This window comes from Anopheles arabiensis, chromosome 2, assembly GCF_016920715.1.
Source record: "Anopheles arabiensis isolate DONGOLA chromosome 2, AaraD3, whole genome shotgun sequence".
NCBI lineage: Eukaryota > Metazoa > Arthropoda > Insecta > Diptera > Culicidae > Anopheles > Anopheles arabiensis.
Window position 1 is genome coordinate 50,192,381 of NC_053517.1, and position 24,395 is coordinate 50,216,775.

General features: G+C 46.8%; 1 protein-coding gene across 2 annotated transcripts in view; it reads right to left on the bottom strand.

Annotated features, from left to right (window-relative positions):
• The window catches only part of LOC120894954 (GATA-binding factor C), a 97,349-nt gene that overhangs the window by 42,565 nt on the left and 30,389 nt on the right, over nt 1-24,395 (bottom strand). Inside the window, exon 3 of one of the 2 annotated variants that reach the window (XM_040297871.1) lies at nt 4,483-4,962. In XM_040297871.1, the coding sequence (XP_040153805.1) occupies nt 4,483-4,962 (480 nt within the window). Of the gene's footprint in view, nt 1-4,149; nt 4,963-24,395 lie in introns of both variants that reach the window. The other variant, XM_040297870.1, reaches the window with a different exon arrangement.

Genomic DNA, 24,395 nt, shown 5'->3' on the forward strand with positions numbered 1-24,395 from the left:
AAAGAGATGTTGTAGCTTTTCTGGGTACATATTGGCATCGAACTGTATTCCTAGACCGTTAAACATATGGCAGATGGTTCAAAATTCGTGTCAGTGAAAGTCGTTACGTTCTACACTGGAATACAGTAGTTCTCACAGCTTTCATCCTACAGTAACCGATTTAAGGTTGTGTACTTTGCTTCTCTACTAGCTGAAGATACTGTAAACAGGCTCCAGCTTACACTTCAGATTGTTTTTTTCTATTCCGAGCCCAGCATGATAGTGATCACGGTACCAAGACAGGTAGCTGCTACCAAGCTTACCCTGATTCCGCAAAACGATGACATAATCCGCACGGGAGCTGATGTTTAATGTCCAATTTTGGCCGAGAGCTTCCAGGAACCGTGTTTCCCCACACTAACCAAAAACAAAACACAAAAAACAAACCAACAACTAAGCTTCAACAGCTAAAAATTCGTTGACCTCATTAAAAATCGACTCTTGGCGGGTCGAAGCCCTTTATGATCACCATTCGCTCCATCCTAGCAAGAGACCGTCTATGGTTGTGAGCGCTTGTGTCTAGTTCTGGCCTGTCCATGTCTATTGCGTGTTTTGATTATCGTTTTGAAAAGTTCTTCAAGCTCCCGTCAAAGACGTAATGCCGACAGCAGCAGCAGAGGCTTCCGTGCGCGCAGACAGTTGGCGGCATAGCTGGGCAAGTGCAACTCCACATGAGTGTCCTTGAGCATACGTCCGAGTGGCAACCCTTGGCTACCAGTTTCCAGCTCCTCATCCAAACCGGCTGTGTGTGTGATCGTGTCTGTTGAACGTTTATTTTCATCTCGGATAACTTAAGTTTTACGAGTTCCGAAAACGCCAAACGAGCCGGAGATTGAATCGATCGGTGGAACAAACCTGCCAACACCTTCCACCGACACATACACACACACACATGGTATGTCTAATGTGGCCGATACGTGAGATCATACAGTGTTTCAATGCGCCTGCCACCAGTTTCCGTGTAGGCAGGTGTCTGTGGTCGGACGGGGGCAGTTTTTGTGGATTCGCGAAAAAACCGCGCACAGAGGCGTAATGATTGCTCTCTCGGTCGTACCGTTAGCGGCACGAGTGGCCTCTTAAGTGGTCCTAATAAATTTAGTACGCCGAAAAGCTTAAAACACGCACGCGTTTGTGGAACGTGCGATTGCGCTCCGGGCTGTTCCGAATTTCCTGTACTGGCACTGCAGTGCTGGTAAGGTCAAAGCTTAGAACACAAGCGGAGCCGGTGATTGAAGTGCGCTCAACCGTCCCCGTGAACGCTGTTAGGGTAGGGGAGAGAAGGTGTATGTTGGTTGGCACTGGGGGTCCACGCTCACGGCATCATCAGTTTGCGCGCTATGATTTTTATTATTTTACGAGCGTGTTCCATTAAACCGGTGGAGATGCTTTAAATCAAATCGATCCAAGTGCGCCAAGCAGCTGCATTCGTCGGTCACCCTAGGCACACACGCCCTGCTTTACTCTCCCTCTCTCTCTCCCTAGATCTCACAAGAAACGGCGATCATGTGGATGTGAGCAGAGTAGTGAGTGTGATTGTAATATTGTTTCTGTGTCCATTTAATGGCCATTACACCGCCTGTGTGTGCCATTTATTGAATGCAATATAACCTCCCAGCTGCCCAGAACAATAGCGAATGCGTATATTACTGCGATTCTACCACACGCGTACACACACGAACGCGAAGGGCATTATGCACAGCCTAACCGGAGAATGAAATAAATAATGTGTTGCTTATATAACACCATCCTCGAAGTAGTATGAGTGTGGTTTAACGTCTCTCGTTTTACCTTTCTTACCGAGCCTACCGACCTGTCGGCAAGAGTTTGGTAGAACATTTGTTAGAAGTTGATCGCATTAGACGTGGATGCCATCTTTGCTGGTCGTTCAGTTTGTGCGAAGCATGCGAACTGTGCATCACATCAGCATCTCGCACCAATGATTTATTGCTTCCGAACTCGTCTTCTAATACAATAATCAGAAACATTTCATAATTTGTCCAGAAAACGATTCAGAAGCGATTCATTAGTCTGTTCGCCTGCAATCAAGGTGTTTCCTCTAAGTAGACGGATCATATTGTGTTTCATTACTCGACAGCGCGTGTTAAGATGCTTTCCGCATACTTTTTATTAGAACAGCAAGGTCACGCTGTACGATTTGAATAATAATCGAACGAAAGCAGTATCTAGCAGTGAGAACAATATCTGTTTCGCATTGTACAGAATGTGGAAGCTGTTGTTGAGTAGCTTCATCGATTTGTTTCTCAACGAGCAACCACAAAATTGAATTGTGTGTTCGTGTTCTTTGAGATGATTATAAAATTATTTTTACTTTGTTCAAAAGCACATGCCATTAGGAAAAAAACTCACTCGGCACTCCACGTTTGCATCTCGTACGAGCAAACTGTGCCCATCCTACTTTGCCGCCGCTTTGTAAGTAAGCTCATCTACCATGATGGCGTTCGTTCGAGCCAATGCAGGTTTCGTTTTATTTAATTGTGGCAATTTTTTATTACAACAAAACAACAACGCGTCCCTGCCGCTGGGTTGCTCCAGCTCGGCGCCTCCTGTTGCCATCCCACCCCACGCAGCCATTATGTGTTTTCATTTTCTCCATTGTTATTGCAACGTCATACAGGGCGGGCAGCAGTAGCATTTCGCATAGTCGCACTAGTTCCCGTCTGTTTGTATGTTTTTTTTGCTGTTGTTGTTTTTGCTTCTTAACTTCATTTTTCACCCAGACCGGCATTTCCTTGGACGATGTCCCTCCCCCCACCCGTCTTCTCTCCTCTCCTCCAGCCCACGTGCAAAGCGAAACGATCGTTTCGAGTTTTTGTTGGGCCATTGTTGTTGGTGCCCTTGGTGCATAAAATCAGCCACCGGGGCCTCACCCGCAATGCCCCAGCCCTAACGTGTGTGTGTGTGTTTTTTTTCATCGCCTCCAGTCTCAGTCTCCGTGCTCTGTGTGCTGGAAAACCGGGGCGGACCATTTGTAAAGCATTTGCTGCCTCGGAAGGTAACGCATCGGTAATGAGAAGATGCAAATCGATGCGCGAGCAGTGCGAGCGTGCACATCACTGGGTGTGTGAGTGCGTTTCTGTGTGGCTGTGCACGGTGCAAATGCACTTTTTGTCTGTTGGAGAGAAGACTCGTGCAAGAGTGATAGATGTATTGATATAAAAAGGGAGAGCGAGAGAGAACCCCTCAGCACCGTCCATTCAGGAGGAAGTGCAAGTAGTTTAGTGGTTTGTTTATGTAACCAAAGCAATGCATCGGTAACGCGTTCGAACGGAGCTACCTTAATGTGAGCTGAATATCAGGAAACATAGCTCTGCTGATCGTAGCCTTTTGCGTAAACTTTAGATAAATGGATGCACCGGTGAAGAATGTTGCAGTTTTATGCACATTTTCAAAAGGGAGCGCTTTCCGTCCATTGGGGTTGGATGAAATGTAGTTCTTAAAGTACGCTTTTAATTATTTCCGTTTTGAACGAAAAATGAAGCTTGATTCTGCTTATTTGATGATATTTTTTACAAAGCTGTACAGTATGTAAATACCTTGATGGAACCCGTTTTTAACACATTGTGCAAATCACACAGACCGTGACATAAAGTGCAGTTTTGGACTACATAATACGAGCTTTCGTGCGCGGTCGGTGCACTGGAAGCCACTCAAAAGAAAGAGTGTAATGAACATCGAGTGTCCCGTACAGAAAAGGAATTTTTACAAAATTTGCCACCATAAACACACATACAAAACGGTGAATTAAGTTAGTAATGAAATGTTCTACGGGAACCATTCTGCTGTTAACGACCTGGCGTGTCATTCGTCGAATTTTTTTTTTAACTCTTAACCCCATTTGGTTATAAACCTCCTTTTTGGTGAAACACAAAAGCAAAGACATGAAAAGCACTTAGTGTGAAGAGCACAAGAAATGAATATTTACAATAAATCAAAACACAACATAACTCAACAACCGCTAAACATAAGAAATAACGAAAAAAAAGCATACAACCGTAAAGCAAAATACACTGTTAGTACAACGGAAGGTAAAGGTGACAATTGGAACAGAAAAACAGAAGATCCACAAACACCACCGTGTCCATATCTTACCGGCACTCGTGCGCGCTTTCGTCCGCTGCGGCTTCATGTGCGGGCTGTTCATGGCGGGGCGCGGGTTAGACTGTCCGAACGAGGCAGCGGCATGCTGGTGGTGGTAGCCGTACCCGCTCGTATCGTACCCCCCGTACGCCGACTGGCCCGACCCATCGAACAGCCCACCGCCACCGCCAGAACTGTGGCCGCCAGCGGTGGCGACGGCTCCCGCTCCACTCTGGCCACCGCCGTGCACACCGCCGAGCCCACTTCCGGTCGGCTGACCGCCATTGGTATGGCTACCGGGCCCACCGCTGCTACCGTTGCCCACCGTCCCGCTGTTGCCCGTACCTTCGCGCTGCTTTGGTTGGTTCTGGCCTCCGCCACTTCCGCCACCGCCACTACCGCTCGATCCGTTGCCCCCGGTGAGGCAGGGTTTCACGTCCAGCCCGCAGCTGTCCGCCGTCTGACCGGTACCGCCACCACCGACCCCTCCGCCCACGCCACCACCGCCGACCGCATTGCTCGAGCCGACCTGGGCCTGGTGCATGAACGCGTTGATCGTCGCCTGATACTCGGCCGGTGCCGTCTGCACCGAGTCGGGCGTCGAGTCCTTCGGCGGGGTGGGTGGAAACGAGAACAGGTGCTGGCCGGTCTGGCCCGTCTGCACCTGGGACAGCTTGTCCTGTGGGTCCTGCGGGCAGGCGAACGGGCTTCCCCACGCACTGCTGGACGCGATCGGTTTGGGCGGGTCGCTCAACCAGGACAGTGGTCCGTGAAAGTGTGGCCGGCAGACTTGTGGTGACACGTGCGACGAGGTCATGCGGGATGCTGGAATGGAAGAAAATGAAAGGAAACCGATAAGACAAAAGGATTTTGTATTTTTGTCGCTTAAGTTAATACACATAAGATTGTAAACTCTTTCTATCTATCGTTTGCATGGCGTCATCGCCGAAAATCGACTCTTCCTTTGAGACTTGTGGATGGATTTTTGTGAACGCTGTGAAATATCCTGTTACGATTTTTTACAACTCGTTTCTTTATGCAACAGGCAGAACGTTTTGATAAACGGAACATCGGTGACTGGAGTGACTTTATTCGTAGCCTGCCTCGTACACACGGCTGCGTGCCTGGCTGGGCAATGTAAGAGTATAATTTTTCGTCATAACAGTACCCTTAATAGGTGGAATTATGAAAAATGCTGCACCTTCGTTGAGACATTGTTTTATTATGCATCCCTGCTTGCGCTGCTCTCGTCGTCGTCGATCGCGCTCCAGTACGTATCGGCGATACGTAGCCAGCAGAAGGACACAGTATCCCCCGCGGCACCGATCGCAACAACCGATCGTTGAGGTGCCGAGAAAATGAGCGACGGAGGAAGAAAACAACAACAACTTCAACACAACCTAAGCCAACCAATGCGGTCAGCAACGGGCGACTGCTCTGCTCCCAAATGGTTAACCCATACATCACCCGGCCCCAGCCCCGGAATGCTGGCCGGAGGGAACTTTTCGGTTGTTCGCAATTCGCCACGGATACAATGGCGCGCAATGGAGCCTTTCCAGGGGCCTAACGTATCTCTCCGTTTTTGCATCGTTTCCATGCCACGACTCCCTGTTACTCTGACCCTTGGGCTAGCAGAGGAGTGCCAGCACTCACCAGCTTGACGGCTGGCGGTGGCGGTAGCGCACTCTCTTGCATACCGACATATTTCCCAGTCACACCATACCCATAAACCTGCCAGCCAAGCTGACAGATATTTGCCGCCGTGCTGTTTTGCCGCGTACCACGTGCACTGGCAGTGGCTCAATACAACTGTCGTAAAATTTTACCATCACCAACAACAACAACAACAACAACATCAGCATCGAGCACAGGCTCGAGCCGGAAATCAAATGGTGGTGAAAAAATCGGACAAAAATGAAGCTACGGTAAGAAATTTCCCCATCCCAGCTCTAGGGTGGGAAGTGGACAGCAGGGCTGGGTGAAATAAAATTTTATGTTCAATAATAATAAATGATTATAATTATTAAATAGCAAGTGCACCGCAAACACATTGCACCGGCTGCCGAGGTTTCTCGGGTGGAAGTTTAAATGAAACATTTCCAACGCGTCCAGTAACAACTGTTTCCAGTGTGTATGTGTGTTTTTTTTGTAACGAATAAAACGCCGCCGGGATTCTCAGAGATTGATCAGTAGGAAAAGTCATAAATTCCAACGTACTCCTTTTGCAACGTTTGTAACCCCACTTTGTAGTAGTACTACACTCCCTACAGCGGGCCTGCGGACTTGTCAAAATAGAGCGATTGAAATTTATCTCACTGAAGCTGGGATAAAATCTTCGGTTTTGGAGCTTCAAATACAGAGATCGTCGAGAGTGGAAAACGATCAACATCCAGTAGATAGCGAGGGCATGCGGTGTATCACAGTACAGTAACCTCTTCCGGAGGGTGGACGTATGCTTCTTCATTTTGGTGTGCGTGTTGCGGCAATTTGAATATCATAATACACGAGCGGCAAACCTGATGGTCGGATGATCGATCGGTGATTCGAGTGAGCTTGCGGTGGTAAACGTTCGTGATAATCGGATTAATAGTGTAAGCCTGATCGCTGTGGGACAGGTGTAAAAGATGGAAGCTTATAAAGATTAAGTATCGCGGGATGGATAGAAATCTATGAAAATGATCGGAGATCTGTGGTGGAGCAATAGATCAGGCATAGATCGATCATTCAGATCGTTTCCAAAAAGACTCTCTATGACATTAGCTGATATTATTTTAAGAAAGCGTTGTAATATATATCCAACGCTTACACTGTTGAACATAGCTGTAAGTACCCGTAGCTGACAGCTGCAAAGCCTTTCCTGCGCTTTTGCTCGAGGTTATGTTTCAATTAAATATAATTCAAGGCTTATTAAAACATTGCACTTACAAACCACCAACAATATCAACCGATCTCAACGCTCGTAAATCACTCAACCACCTCGACCGCTGGAAGTGTGTAAGTGATGTGAGATACTGGCAGCAGCCTACTGTTCGCGGTCTCCGATCACGGGTCAATACTCTACAACATGAATGTATGCGTTCTCTTCCATTGGACAAATATGCTGCCGCAAACAAAACACCACAAAAAACACCCGGATCGGTACTGGAATCGAATCGAAACCAGCAGCACGAAACGTTGCAAACGTGACAAGCTCGGTGTCGAGGATGCAACCCCGAAGCTGCAGGCCGAGAAAGCGCCGTTCGCTGCAACCGCGAAGCCTTCGATAATAATAAATAATAAATAATTATCATAATAATAATAATAATATTATGATTCGCATGCCGTTCGGCATTGACGAGTACGGCGTGGCAGTTGCCAGTGCGTTTTGCCACATACACTCCCCCGGGCATCGTTGACGACCGGAAGGGATTCGACCATGATTGCCCTCGATCCGCCGCACGCCTCGAACGGATCGCTTGTGCCAGTGCGTCCAACGGTTGCCTCCGTACGAGAGATCCGTCAAGACAAGTCAACTTAACTCCTCGACAGAGTGATTTTGGATTTTTCCATCCACGTTTCCGCACACACCAACAGAGTCACCCACAGCCTGCACACAGCCAGCCCGCTCCCCCCAGGACAGAAGGAAGCGAAGGATCCATTCTACTTCCAAACCAAACGATCCGGGCGTAAGAATTATGACCGATGGATGAATGGACGGATGGATGATGGAGAGCGTGCGAGATTCGTTTCGATCGCTTCGTCTTCGGGCTTCGGGATGGTCGAGTTTGAAACATGCCCGGTTGTTTCCTCGCCCTTTATTTCCTCCGCACTTTTACACTGCCATCCCGGCACATTGGCGTGATTCATTGATTTATGTGCGTTAAGATGATCGATCGATCTGGCCGGTTGGCCGGTTGGCTGGATTAAAACGCGACCTGCTGCTGCCCTTCAGTGTAACGCATTCGTTCGGGATCGGTTTGGTAGGCCCGGGACGGTTTGCGGTCGCTAGTATACGGTGGACTGCGTCACGGTTGCACCCGTGGCTAGTAGCCGGGAATGAAAGTTTTTGATTGAGACAATGCGAACCTCCGGGTGCCGCAGTGGACCATTAAATCGTGCCTGAATGTAAAACAGGTATAACCCCACAGTTGTAAGGTAAACGTTCTTCGATAGGTAATCGATCATGCATGCGTTGCGGGAAAATAAGGCTTTTTAGGGATTCGCTTTTCGACAGCACGACACATTCCTTGTGGTAGCTTTGTGTGTTAAATGCTCGTTAAGCTACACAGCAATATACGCCTTTAATTCATGTCCACAAGTCTACAAATCTCTAAACTATTCAGACTCATTGATTGTGCTGTGCAACGCTTTCAATAGAGAAAGGTAAACGCCCTCCCGCACTAGCTTCATATCACCAGCGAAAGATCGTCGTTTCACCTCCATATACCTTCCATGCCTTTCTACACGATCAACCGCAGCAACAAACCAACACATATTTTACAGCATCACATCATGTCTAACAAGCACAAACAACAATGAAATCATAAAATTTATAATGCTCACACAGCAAGCCACCATACCCACACCGTGCCAGAACATAGCTCTCTGCCTCTCTCTCTCTCTTTCTATCTCTCTTTTTCTTTCTCTCTCTCTGTTTCTTTCTGTTTCGTGATAATGCGTATGTTTGTGTGTGTATGCTAGGCTAGAAAGATAACGGCAACGAATTGGACGGCCGCCGAAAGGTGGGTAATAGAAGAAAACAAATGATAAATACCTGTAATAACATTAATACAACGTACGAACGATTGAAGCAACGAACACGAGGCAAAGCGTGTAGTAGAACGAGTGTAGCAGCGATAAAGTGCAAGCAGCAGAAGGAGTTAACCAGTACGAACAACTCGTGCAGGAGAGCCCCGTCGTCTTGGAAAGGTAGCTTCGCGCGCTCCTCTCAAAACAGAAGACGCTGTGATTTGATTCGGAGCACGAACGAGCCATTCTTTCTGCACTTTTTTTAATTCGTTCCGTGCTGCCTGTCAGCATCGTTCGTCCAAACACAGGCACACTACAGCCTTGATCTTCCATGAGTTTGCTGACAAAGTGAGGGCAAGGTCCAAGGGGTGCGGATGATGCTGAGCGTTTTTTTTATAACTGTCCAATTCGTTGTTATTTTTTTATTCGTACTTTAGTTTGTTTTGCCCGTTCCTCCCGCAAACGATGCAAGATGGACGGAGGGGCTCCAATCATACGTGCAGACATTGCGGAGTTATGATTTATCCACCGGTGCGCAGCATATAGATACGGTCTGCGGAATCTGCCGATCAGCTTGTGAATGTGACTGGTATCGTCGCCTGAGACGTACGGGCACGTACGTACAATTTATTACTATCAGCCTCCTTTCCCGCACTGGATCAGTGGATGATCAGATCTGTGGCGGGGGATCGCCGGGATGAACAATCCATCCGAATGGCCTGGTTTTGGCTTAGAGATGATTATTTCTTTTCATTGTTTTGTAGCTAAACAAGCTGTTGGGGCTTGGGTGCCACTGGCCGCGGGTCTGTGAAGGGACAGCACCGGTTTATCTTCCGGCTGGTATCTGCCTTGTTAGATCTTTACTGCCTGGTGTACCCGGGGTGCGAGCTGGCATCGCACAATCACACAAATCACGATCAAATTGTATCCGTGAAATGTCCACGACCGTGCAGGACCGCTACCATCCGGGCATCGGCACAATAAATTGGGCACTCGTTTCAGGTAAGGATCATGAACGATAATTTAAACCTTCCCTTGGTCGAGTACGCTCGATTAGAGCGGGAGACTATGGGTGGATTGTTTTCAGCTTGATTTTCGGTATCCATAATCCCGGATGCTCATGCTTATCATTATTTATGATTATGATCTTCTGATGGCAGTTGATTATGGTCCCTTTCCAGTGACCGTGCGCTCGTCAATGCTCGTCGAATTATTGTTCATTTTATTATGCTACATCGCAATAGTCAGTGTCCTCGGTGGTTACAAACTCCTCGCAATGGACGAAAACTACAAAAAGGGTAAATTATCAGTGCTTCAGTGCGCTGCAGTACGGTGTACCGGGGGATTCCATCGCGCAAGAAAGAGAGGACGCATTTTTACGAGAGTTTTATGAGCATAAATCGAACACTATCAGTTTCTTCTCACACAACTCGCGGTTATGTGTGCGGGTTGGACGTGCGAGGCACTCATCGAGCGTGTAAGTCCAACTTCACAAACACCTTATCGGGGAGGAACTATCGCAAGTCTTCCGAACAGCTGTCGAACAAAACGCTCATCGCGTATCATCGCCAGCATCGAAATTGGAACCCAACTCCGGCTCCAGTTTCGCGTGCTGGCGGCGTCAGGTAATAAGAGGGAAAGGAGAGGTGTGCTTAGCGCATGGCTAAACTTCTTCATCATCGCCGGACAGGGCTCGAGCTCGGTTTCGTTTTCTCACCACTGCCACACTACCCTACGCCGCAGGGAAACGCGCATCTCCCGTCGCAAGTCATCGACAAAGTGTCAACGATTAATTTGGAAGCGAGATCGCGATGTCCGATCTGGATCCCGATCTGGCCACTGATCACCATTCGTCTCGATCACCGTTTCGTCCCGGTTACGCGGTTACCACCCCGGTGCTGCTCTGGGAAGCTGAGAGCACTCCTATCAGCCCGATTACGATCGAAATCTATAAATCTACGCATACCGTTGGAGGGGGAACTGGAGGCTCTCGCTCCTTTCCGCTCCCCAGGCAGCAACATGGGGATTGCATGTGATGGCATGCGCGGACAGAGACCAGGGAGATGCTGTCATCCCCATTCGTTTGCCCGTTCCCGCGTGTATCGAGTGGCAACTTGGTGGCTCCGCTGCTGCCGCTGTCCAAGTAGATTCAGCGTTTGGCGTTCCCCTGGATAGCTCCGATTTGAGCCGAATCCACTTGGAATTGTTTAATTAATTCAATGTTTATCCTCCTTTTCTCCTGTTCCTGTTGTCGTGCTCTCTTTCCCTCCTTCTCTCGCTTACTATCTAAACAGCAGACTCTAAAACAGAATGAGCGCACCGCGTCCGTGCCTCATCGGTGGTATCAGATTACGTGGCAGCGAACAAGTTGTTCTAATCGCGAAGCGTGTGGGGACAAGCCGAAAATTAAGCGACGAATAGGATGGAATAAAAAAGATCGACTATAAAACGTGTAGGATCGCGGGCGGAATGAGCCCAGCGCAGTGAATAGGGAATGTTTTCCTCGATACGAGTCGGATGAAGTTCCTGGAAACAAGACATCCCAGAAACCGACCTACCGTACCTATCCATGGGAGTCAGCCAGTGACTCTCACGGAAGGCGTACAAAACTTTCGATCAGAGGGCGCAGAAGCTTGCTCCAATGATTCCACGCAGTTAGATTTGAAGGTAAATAAACATTACCGGATCATGCTATGTTTAAGCATCGAAAAAACTTTCAAAGCATACCAACGTTCTGTAAATCTTTTTCTGAAATAACGCTACCAGAAACAAGTAAGCGCCAACCAGCGCCACCCAGAATTTATCGGCACTGAAATCATCTGCAACTGGTCTTTTTTTTCGCGATCATCACACACTTCTTGGTAGTTCCGGGTCAAGCGGGCTTATCGCATACATTCCAATGGCCCATTAAAACATGCTTCCCTTTGTATACAATGTGATTTTTGTCACAATCGCAGCAAGATTCCTACCAACCCTCGATCATGACCGCCGATCAAGCGCATCCTCGGCCTCGTTCCATTCATGCTCGGTTTCGCCGTGTGTACCGAAGCTGGCAAAAACATTGTTAACCAGCCCTTGGAGCTCAATCGATTGAACCACAGCGATCGTTTTCTGACCGCCGAAAGGCGTTTCCTGCGCTCCCTTCGCCCCGAACCTGTCAAGCTGTGTAAATTTTATTCCAAAAATCTCTGCTGTCACCGTGCCCCAATTGCGCTTACCCTGGCTGCTTGTGCCCATTTTTCCACGGTGGGAATCGCCAGGCACAAACGAATCAGGCTTCAGGGTTCGAGGCTTTTTTTTCTTCTCCCCACTCCGAACCTAGAACTGGGCGCACTGATGTCAGCCGATCAGCCATTCAATTCAACCCGGTGCCAATTTTGGGGCTGCCCGTGGGGGTGCTTTTTGTCAAGCGCAGGACGAAGTGGAAATGCGCGTGGTCGCAGTGCGCGTAGTTGATCGGCAGGCGATTTAAGCATCCGGTTTGACGAGAACGCTGGCACAGGACGCAAACCAGGGTTTGCGCTGGCGGATGGCCAACCATGCGCAAGGATACTGGATGGACATTCAATCAGCGCGTAGGATTAGCGAACAGGGCGGAATGGAGCGGCCGCGGCTGATTGTTGTCCCCAGCGCAACAGCCATTGTTCGGCAACAGCCATCGGCAGCCGTAGCGCGCGGGACAGGTTTTAACGATATGTCTCGTTTGTTTTGCTCACGTTGCAATGTTTCCAAAGCACTTCTTCTGGGGCTTTTCTTTCCTGTTAAGAGTTCCGCCGCGAGCGGCAAGCGCTTGAGGCAACTGCTTCCCTTCCGCTACGCATCTTGGTGCGTGGAAGCCCTAGCGCTTCACCTGCAGCTGGGCCTTTTAGATGTTCGTTTTTCCTGCTTCTCCATTTGGGCTGCAAACGGATGTGCAGCGTCGTAAAAAGCGCCGCTGCAACTGCACAACAAGAACTTCAAATTTAAAACAAAAAGGGGATGCATCTCACCGTGGATTATTTTTTTCCTCTGCTGGTGGAGCGGCGGAGCATCGACCCGCAGCTGAAGCATCTTGGTTTGAATGGTTCGTTTTTTGCTGTTGTGGGTTTCTCTTGTTATGTGTGCGAGCACTCGTGAAACAATATAATTGAAGCATTAAAAACATGTAATTGACCACGATTAGAATGCACCGAGAAAGGGAATTTGACCCCGTACGCGGACGATTGATTGATCATACCGACAGCGAATGTGAAAGCGAATTTAGTGTGGTTTAAGCGGTAGCTCGAGACGTTAATCGTCACTTTTATTTTTAAAAGATCGGTTTTTACTTGATCCGTTGATCGTTAGAGCCCAAGTAGAGAGTTGTGTTTTGATGTTTACAATAATATTGTTTACATTAGTCCGTTTGAGCCGTTAAAGAATCTGATTTTGGATAATAAATAATTGATTCTTCAATGAGATGATTGTGAAAATGCTCTTCTTAACCATGCTTAAATTCCTTGAATCGTTAGCTTTTTGCTCGATTTTTTCTTACTCTTGCAATTCCCTTAAACGGAACTCGCAACCGTGCTCCATTTTTGCCACCGAGGTAACTCACAATTCCCACCGATCTACGCGCAGGTTTCTTTCCCTGTTCCATACGTGGACACAATCGAGCGTACGCGTACCCATTAATATGGCAGGATGCCCATGTAAAAAGTTCAAGGTGTGAAAATGGATTAATTAACTGCCGATCGCCAAAAACTGCAGCAAACAGCTTGGCAATAAAAGGAGCTGAAGCAGGTTGGCTCTTGGAGCCACATGTTTCAACGTCCAACATATTATTAATTAACGTTGCGAATCGTTGATAATCGTTTGCGCTTTGCGAAGTTACCGGGGTAACCAGTGCCATTGTGATTTTTTCCTCCAATGGCGAGAAGGATTGCAAAGGTTATTTTCTCGCGAAAATATGTGGGCAGGAAGGTACGTTCACGCACTACCAATTAAAGGATGTTTTCCATTCCGATCGCTCGATCACCTGTATGGGGACGGGATCGAACTAGGAGTAGGCATAAAAAACAGAGAAACCATAACTGTGGCCCATCTAGGAGGGAAGGGATTTGGAATTCTTCGCATATTTTCCCTACCGAAGAGATGAGCCAGGCTTGTTTTTCTTTTTATTCATCATCATAGCGTTCCGGTTTTCGTGCAGAAAATCGATGAAGATCGCACAGCATTACCGTGATTGCCGAGTGCTGCAAAGTGTCGTCAGCTCGTAGGGTGCTGCTGCGCAGTAGATGCAAGATGGTATGAGATGTTTTTCGCTTCTTTTATTACTATGCACTTGTACAGCCCAATGAAAAAAGTCCATGTCGATGAAGCCCGCCGATGAGGTGCGGTGCTTGAGACTATGATGAATCTTAATTAAGAAATGGTGATGCCATTTTGCAAACCGTTCCGCATGCCTTGCTACTTATATTGCAAACGCCATTCCGGGACGGCACATCATCACGTAGAGCAGAATTGCACGTGCACAGTCGCAAAGTCCCAGAAGGAGGCAAACAAGCGGGACAAAATGAACGAAAACGTCGCGCATCACGATACTAATGTGCGCAATAAGTAACGCGAGTGTTTCACGCTGCAACAATCAAAACAGAGTGTCATGAAATGCAGTTAATTTCTTCATTTATGGTCATTCGATCTCGTATCTTTTGCAAGGTTGCAATGCTTTTTCGCCTATGGTTTGCTGACTTGTAGGCAGCAATGGAACAACGCCTCTGCTTACACCTTAGTAAGTTACGAGGTGCTAGTGGATAACGGTCAGCTCAGGGCTCAGTGTAGGTTAAACTCCAAAACTTAGTCCGTCTGTCAAGCACGCTCACATTCAATAAAAGGCAATATATTCAAAAGCTCCTAAAAGTCAGAAACAATTCTTCTCTACGGAAAGTCGCCATAAAAACGAGCTTCTTAAGATGTCACCCCAAAAAATGCCGGAAAGCTGGCAGCAAAAAACAATTGTTGCCCAACGTCAAGAAGGAAAAACACAACCTTACAGGCCAGCCAAGCATTTTTGTTGGTTTTGCTTTTTTTAAGTTCTACTTTCATTCTTTAAATTGTCCAAAACATGGAATGATTTGAGAATTTTTTTGTTTTTTTGCTTTCCCACCTTCAGCTGAATGGACTGAATGGATAGGTAACATTTAATGCACATTAAAGTTGTCCAATCGTTGACAGGCCGTTGTTTTTTTCCGGACTCATACGGAAACACTTTGAGTGGGAAATTTTTTGGCAAAAGCGCAAGAAAAATCTCATCCATTAGTGTCAGGAAAAGGCGGCTTTATTTATGGAGAATAGTTTTCCCAGGCCTGATGCTCTGGAGCCTTAGCACTCGAAGATTAATGTATTATTTAGGTTTCTTCGTTCTTGCCTCTTGTGGTGGAAAACATGACACATTTCAATCGTTTGTTGTCTAAGAAGACTTGTCTAAAGAAGCGTGAAATACTATAAATCACAATAATACTTTTTTTTACCGTACGAGGATATGATTTTGAGTTTAATATCTAACACAATGTATCACTAAAGATATCATAACATTTCAAACCCCGATTCGGCTAACGCAAAGTCACTCTCAAGACAACACTAACGAAAACAAAACAAAAAACTATATCCTTAACCTCATCAAAACTTCTTCGTTGGTGTGCAAAACTGTCTGCACAAGCGTTTCAACACCCGGTCGACGGAGAAATCCTCTAGTAGAAGAAACCGAAAAAAGCGCACCTTTAGTTAAATCGAGCTCCCGGGTACAAATCACCTGCCTTCACCTGGCCCGAAAGGAGAGCCCTCAAAATTCGAACCCCAGACACAAAAACACTTGCTGGATTGTAACGAGCTATAAAACGAAAGCACAAAAAATACGCCCTTTGCACACGCTCCTCGCCCGATACACGTTTGAGCCCGGGAGACAGGTTTTCTTTGTGTGTGTGTTGTTTTGCTCCTTAATTTATGGCTAGCGCTGGCCGACACCGGCAACAGGACCTTCTCGATCCTGCAGAAAAACGGAACCCCTAAGGAGTCACTGATCCTGTGGGGAACTTCGTCCTGCTTCTCTGGCCGAAATCGCTGATTCCGTTTCACTACATCCTTTGTTTTTGATTGAACCGAAAACCATTACATTGCTACGTGCAAGACGTTCTATGACCTCGCGGACGCACACGGGGTGCGGAAAGGTAATAAAAAAAGCACACGAATCGAGAGCCACCGGTCGGCCCCAGCCCTCATTGACTGGCCCATCGCTGAACGCACCAGTCTTTTAAACACGAAAATATGTATTTATTATCAGCTGAGGCACATTAGCGACGAATGGCAAGAGCAGGTGAATGTGTGTTTCTTCAGTTTCCTCTTGAGACTGTCGTTTGGCAGTTTTAGGGCAAACTTGTTGTGTCTAACAGGCGCTCTTTCGTCGTAACGTTTCGTCAGTGTCAACGACTGAATTCATGTTTTGCAAAACTGACGTGAATCACTCTCCGTATTACCAGACGTGGTTCAGCGCACTGTACGTTAGCTTTGTGTGATGACAGAATCGGGGAAAGGATACACAAGGATCCTCTTATCACAGTGAACATGTTCAGTAATAATCAAAATATCAATACAAAATTTAATTGAGTCATAATAAACTATAAACACGAATAAAAACAGGAAAAAAACTATTGTCTTATTAGGCTATGTTTCATCTCAGCCGCAATGTAATTCCATCCATCCAAAGTACAGTACAACATTTACATATAACAGTCTAATTACAAACAGACCTTCACATTCAAATGCTTGTCCACTCAGCAGATAGCAAGGCCCTTTCTTTCTTCGAAACCTTTTCACATTCCGACACAGTTCCGCAACCGGAAGTGGAAGCTACATTTGCAAATAACGACAAACAAAACTTAAACAGAAAGGGTAAAGGATTGAGCAAGGGAAAACAGTTGGGGAAGCATGAAACAACGGACAAAAGTACGACCATCAAATACTTCCATTTTGTATGCTCAATTGAATGAAGGTTTTTCTTCCTTCTGCACGTTCTGGGCACTCTCTCATACACACGCACACAATTCTTGCCTCTGTGTTTGGTCTATAGCGAATAAATGGATTCATTTTGCTTCTGCTTCAGCTTGATCAACGCAGTTTTCCGGTGCACTCTAACATTTTCCTGTCGTTTAACAAAAACTTCAAGTTGCTTTGTGTTGTTTTTATGGCGCACACAATTATACAAGAGCATAAGAAAAGATTGCGCCGAAAGTTGGCTCAGCGGGGATGGATTCAGCTTCTACACCATTTGCGTAGACTGTTTGATAGACAAAATGAACGTTTGAACAATCGCACGGAGCAAAGCGAACACACACACACACATATGTACATGGCAATTATGATGTATGTGTGTCCCTCCAGTGACGTGAATTATTTGGAGCATTGAAGCGACGCGGAACCATTCTTGCTGCGAGGGAAAATAATGATGGGAAATGAAAAACAACATCATTACCACCTAAACTATTATATCCCTCCGGGTAGTGGAGGGTTTACTTTTGTATCTCCTCTTGTCGTCGATTTATTGTTTAGTCACTCCTACCAGAGCAAGGGTAGACGCTAGTTTGGTAATGGAAAAAGGGAACAGGAGAATGTATAACACATCAACTAAACACATCGTTTCGATCGGCCATCTTTTTTCGCACCCGGCGTTATGTTAAACACACTGCACAGTACCTGGCAGCTGCCCCATTTCCGTAGGTATAGAGCAGTCCGGGGATAGGATTTTTCCTCCCATAATTCCATATGGAACGGGAGCGGTCAAGATAAGGATCTTTGGTTCTTTGCCACCGGATACATATCCACTAACTGTTTCTTTTTTCTTTTTTGTATGTTGCACACATCAACCACACCGGGTGGTTAATGATTGGGGCGCGAACAATTCGTGTAGCCCGACTGTGCTGTCAAAGGATGCGTTAAGCAAACAAGCGAACCCCTCTAAAACGAGGCTGCCTGTCGTAGAGTGACCGTCTAGCTCTGGGAGTGACATTTAAAAGTCCCTATGCTGGATGGCAATTGCATCAATATGTTACAAACATAGATGCATCTAAAATCCCTCTCAAAGTGTAAAAAAAACGAGAAGAATGAGGCAGCTTAGCCGCTTCTAAGCCGATTGACACGGACCGATCGGTACGGATAAGATAAGCGACCAGAAATCGTCCTTTAACGCGCGGGAATTAAAAACCAACAGACAAACTCTACCCTGCATGTATCACATTTATTTGTTTTTCTCCCTATTGCGAACGTTCAGTTTCCGAGGAAAACTCGGCCCTATCCCGGCACGTCCTCACTGGCACAATTGGATGATGTGTGACGAAATCATTAAAAGATGGCGCCGGAAACATGTTTCAATTTTGTGTGCACCACAGAACTGCCTGCAAACCACCAATAAAGGAAAGGGAATGGAAACGACTAGCACTTGAGCTTGCTGCAGCCGACAAGGTTCAAGCTGTGAAAAGTACCGAGCAGTTCCTGGCAAAGGACAACCTCAGCAAAGGACACCCAGTGTCGACGCGATTAGCCCAACAATCATACCAGCAGGGATTTCCTCCTGCCGACGAATGAAGGGAGACAAACGCGATTAAACAGCGATAAGCGAAAATCTAAACGCTTCATTGCTCAATGTGAGATTGTTCGATAAGAAGTGTTTCCCGAAAAGAAAGGGTGGGGTTTTCACTGTTTTGTGAAGGGAAAATCTGCCTCGATGGAATATAAAGCATTCGACAAATGTTGAATAGTAAACCGGAACACTATTATCTTAGGATTTAATGGTTTTAAATGATCCATTTGGCGGTCTGGTTTGCTCACGCTGGTTTGCAAAACTCTCAGACTTTTAAAATGCTCACTTTCTACGCTGCTCTCGCTCTCCCGCCATGCAAAAACAATACCATCAATCTCGACAGTGCACGCTCCCACCACCCCAGGCAAACGGAAACAAAAACAGACCCTAGCACGCGGTAAATGAATGGTTGTTTGTTTGTTTTAGTTAAAATTTTATGCCCATCGCTGATAAGCCGGTCCTAACTGTTTTACACTCCTACAGGATCGGCATCGTGCTACCGTTGCGGAACATGCCACGCAGTACGCCCGAAGCGTCGCGTGCTGTCGAGATGGTGGGCGACACATTAATACACAACAACAGCAGCAGTAGCAATAACAGCAACAAAATCCTCCACACAGCTCAACCGAAGCAAGCCAAGGTGAAAAATGTTGCTCAACACCAGGAGTAAGATTAATAATAATGACCGCTCGGTACGGAACGCAAACGCAATGCAACCACGTAACCGTTGCGCCGTTGCGAGTCAGCCGATGTTAGAGGAAGCGGCAGCGAAGGAGGTGCAGGGGAATTGATGCAAAACTAGGCCAAACTAGACGGAACCAGCGCTCGAACCCATCGGCCTCTCTAGAATCACACGCACCTCTTGGTAGGGAGGGATTTTATGTGTGTGTGTGTGTGTTTGTGTGCAGTGTTCCGGAGTCAATTCGAAACTGATACGCTTTACATTATTTAATTTAATTTATGGTAATAGGAAGCGAGAATGCCAAAATCAAAACAAAGCCCTCATCCACGTTCGATGTTGATTAAAAAGTGGAAGAAACCCCACTGGAAGGATGTTTTACTTCAACGTGGGTTGGTGTTGCTTATAAGAATTTGGTTACATTGTTTTTTGTTTCTCTTCTTTGCATAAAACAACAAGTTTAACCTCATATTGTGATTAATACAATTAGCACCAACACTTACATTGAGCGCGAGAGACAAGGCAGCTTTCCGGAAGCTTTTACATACCCTCCGCAAAGGTTCTCCCGGCCAGTGTGTAGTTGTGTGATAATTATCACAATTTTCCTACCCAATGCCAAGGATCGACCGAACCACCAAACATGAAGGCACGGAAGGTAAACCCACCCAACCGTTACATACTGGCGAGGGTGAACTGGTGGCCCCCAGCAGCCTTACGTAGCGAAGGATTGCGACCTGCTAGCAAAGGGGTCACCGCTGGACAAGAATAGACCCCCACGCCGCACGCACCAGGCAGCACGAAAAATGAATAAAAAGAAGCAAAAACGAAAACGTCACGCACCGGGCATGGAAATTGTATGAACGCGTCCGTCCATTGCGCCATGGGAAAGGAAAGCGCACGGGAATAATGCCGGGCCGTTGGCCATCGCTCTACCCTAACTCACTTACAACAAACGGGTGTACGGGGGTTTAATTTTGGTGTCCAGTACATTGTTGACCCTCCGGTTCACTACCCCCTCCCCATTGGCTGGAAGCAACCTCTTCCTAATTCACCGCGTGGCCGCTAGAGGTATCAATTTGTAATAGGTTGTGTTTTACTCCCATTCCGATGGACGATGGCAACGGGCATTTTCATTTGTTTCCCAGCTTGCCCGAATGGGGCAGGAGCGCAAGGGTAGGAAAGATGGCGTCTACTGGCAGGTGTGGTGGCATGTTTCAACCTACAAACAAACGATGTGATAGTGAACGCTTTTTATCGATTCACAAACGGCGGACACTCACTAGCAACGGGGTGGCGCGCACGAACGGTTTTGTGTCGATTTTTCCATCGACCCTGGATTATTACCGAAATATGCTGATGAACCCTGGCTCCCCGCGGTATCCCCGGTTGCCCGACCAAGTGTTCTTGTGTGCGTGTATTTGGTGTACACTTTTCCATTTCTTTTCCGTTCCGTTTTCATCCTCTGGACTCCGTTTCCACAAAAGTCGTAGTTGTAGGCGTTCCGGCGATTTGAGACGCTCGTCCGGCCGAACGGTCATAATGGAAGGATATTTAACGCATTTTTAAGATAACTGTCGCGCGGCGGAAATTAACAAATTGATCGGAAGAGGAACAATGTACGCAGCTCGTTAGACATGAACATTATGTTACGATAGTGCGTAGGAAAAGGTGGAACGATGGAAGCGTTCCTGCGTTTTGCGAGTGGCGCAATAGGAGCATTTTAGTTTGCTGTAGATGCCAATAGATGCAGAGCGCTGTAATCATGTTGAATTGGAATAAATTAGTCCAAAGGCACGGTTTTGACAGTTTATGATGTCGATAACGTGGCCAGACAGATTTGTGGCCAGAACTGTTTACTCGTGATCCCGCGTTTGCTTGTGACCTTTCCAACAAAAGGATGCTTCTCGCGTCTTCCCGTCTCGGGAGCGCTTGGGTAAAGTGTTGCGGCGAGTGTTTAGCCCACGATGGGATATCTATAGCAACGATCAGCGTGTCATCGCGACGCCATTTCGTGATGCGTCCGTTTGGTCACCTTTTTTGGACACTTGTGTGCTGGGAATGGGAAGGACACAATTCCTTCCAACTTCTTTCCGCTTCTATCTCAAACAAATTGGTTCTCATCGATCTTGCCGGGCGGCGGAATCACAACACATCTACTCTGCCAAAAAAAAAGACTGATCACGACGGTTTCTCGATTCCCCAGTGCGAGCCTAAGCATTGGCTGGAATTCATAAATGTTTCCAATCACACTTCACCCGGCTGTGAATTGGGCTGTTGTGTGCGTTGAAATTGCACGTCAAAATGTATGCCACTTCTCAAAGAACACGATCGGAGCCACCAAAAACGCCCTTTTTTGTTAGCGTTTGGTTTACTTTCAACGATATCGGAGCAAATATTTATAAACGTGTCTCATGAAAATTCTCCTTTCCTTATAAATCTGAAGCATCTCGTATCCAAAGCCCACCGAAAAGTCTCCAAAAATCAACGCACCATCCCTTTCTACTTCACCGAAACGCCAGAATGCGCCAGAATATCTTCAAACCATTCGAATTGCATTCACTCCGCACTCCGCATCGCCCATCCGCATCGTTTCGCACCTTCCGCGTGCCGCGACAGGAAATAGAAAACTTCATAATCAACTCCAACTGTTTATCATCGGCGTCTTCCACCGACCAGTTGCACAAAGTTTGTCCCGTTCGTTAGTTGGATGATAAATGGACTACGATTGACTGTAGCTCTTGCCGTTAGGTTTGTTTTTATCCACGGCAGCAGCCCTTTTTTACGCGCTTCTGTCGCGAATCCTTTTTATTTTTGTTGGTTTTGTTCGTGACGCGCAGGGGAAGGTGATCAGGAATGCGAGAAGTATACACCTTCGATCGTCATCGGCGTGTTTCGATATCGATCATAAGCGCTGTGTGATGATCATGCCGTTGCAGTGAGGTGGTGATGGTGGTTGTGGTAAATGTGCAAAAAATAGTAGTTACTCCATGAAATCACAAACAAGAAGCAGAACCGTTTGGCCGCACGCTATCTGAGACCTGTCTCGTTAACAATAAACCCTATCGCTTACACATGTATTATGTGCGATGAGATCGATTCCGATCAAAGGAGCGATCAAGCAATGGTATGTCGTTTTTCTTTACCATCATTGTGATAGTGTTGTTGTTCTTGTTTGTTTTTTTCCCCTACACATCTACCATACTGTTTGAACATCACCTTCGTGGACGCGGCGGCACGCGGAGAGGTCGCATCATAAATTTTGATGCATAATTCCACTCCTCATCTCGAGCTTTCATCCTTCGGAGAGGATGTGTTTTCTTCTCTTTTTCCGCCAAACGCAACAAATCCAACAACCGTCCGTTTGAGAACCAAGGGTACGTCGGCCGATTGTCCGGTATGTTTCGCGCGCGTCCTGTGAAATCAAATCAAAAATTCATCTTGGAGATCGTTTTTTTTCGCAATGTGGTCACCAGCCTGTTCTTCCCGACGATTGGACCTCGCGGCTGCTCACAGCTTCGCATAGTTTCCTTTTTGTCCCACACTTTCTTGCGCAGAAGTGTCGTTATCATTGTACTTTTCAAGCCCTGCTTCATGGTGCCATTTATTTTTCCGCAAGCTCCGCGCCCAAAACACCATCTGCCCTGCCCTTTCGCAGTCGTTCGCGGCTTTAAGCAGCGTCGGCGGTCAGTTATTTAATTTATTATTTATTTATTACATTTTATATGATTCGCGCGACTGCATTGTTGTTTATTCGTGCATCCATTCGTTTAGGTTTTGCTCTTTTTTATCCTGTTCCTCCATCCCGCTTCGCAAGACGCCTTGCTGTTGGCGTTCACGCCATGCGTCCGTCTTATCTGTTTGTTTTACTCCTTTCGTATGTTTTTTTTTTCCTCCACCCTGTATGCTGTGCAATGTGCATTATATGCTGTAGGTTTTGTAGGAATTGTTTCAGTTTGTCATTGCTGGTTGTATCGCCGGTTTGGTTTTTGTGTTTTTCTTCTTCAACACGGCACGTAATGTTTGTCCTGTTCGCTTTAACAGGACCGTTTATGCTCACAGAATGGACGGTTTTTTGTGTGGTCCACACATCCCGTAGTCGTTCGGACACACTCGCCAGCCACAGTGTCTGTGCCGATTTATGGCACACCGAAAACCGTGCGTCAAACATGACTTTGGCAGCCGAAGCGACGCCGTGTGCTTCTTGGAACTGTGTGTTCCCCCAGTCTTCGCTTCCGATCGGCCATGTCCCAGCGCGCCACGTTCGACCACGATCACCTACCCGAGCCCCGAGTGTTGACAATGCCGCCGGGTTCCCGTGCAAATCCCGTGCGCCTTTTCGCACCGCTTCATTGCGCCCGGGCCGCAGAAGTGGTCGAGTACGGTGCGACCGCCTGGAATTCTTGAATTTATTACATTATGATTTCTTGTTCTTACCGAGTCCCGGGTCCCGGGTGGCCGGTTTTGCTGACGAAACGCACATGCGAATGCGGCCGAAAGGAAAGCGCCGAGGTGGAGATGCTGTGCCACTCGCAGATTTATTGATTTTATTTATGAATTATTAAAATCCAATAAATAATGGAGTGAAAAGTGATCGGAAGGTTTGCGGCAGCACGAGTGGCTGGCGGGTTGCGACAGAGGAAGCGAACCCGTGAAACCGCTTCCATTGACAACGGCGACTTGTGGGCTGGTTTTGTGAAAACATTTATTTGATATTTACTTTGCCGATTCGCTTCCTCCGAAAGTTCGTCAATGGATGCGACTTGTTAAAACTGGAATGAAAATGGGAAAAACGGTGTACCTGGGTAACGCTGTCGCTTCCGCAGTTTTGATTGATGTGATCGCACCGATCGGCACGATACGCTGCGGTCACTGCCGCTGATCGGGCTTGATCAGTTGACTGATTTGAATTGAATTAGGATTCAAGATTCATGAGTAGCAAACTGTTTGTCACTGTTTGAACATTATTAGAAGCGTTCGGACTTGGTTGGTACTTGTTTTGGAGGACCGTTTTCATTACAACTCTCCTGCCAAAGCCCGAAATCATTGTGTACTGTTACAGTTCAGGTGGAAATTAATGATCATGACAAATTCCCTCCATAATATCCACCGGATATTCCAAATAACCTGAAGTTAACATTCCCGATCGTATTGAGGTAATAGTATTTGAACCAGCCCTTTCACCATCTGCTCCTAAACCAAACACTGAATGGACATTCAAACGAAGATGGTACAATAATTGATCTGGAAACTGGATGATTGGAA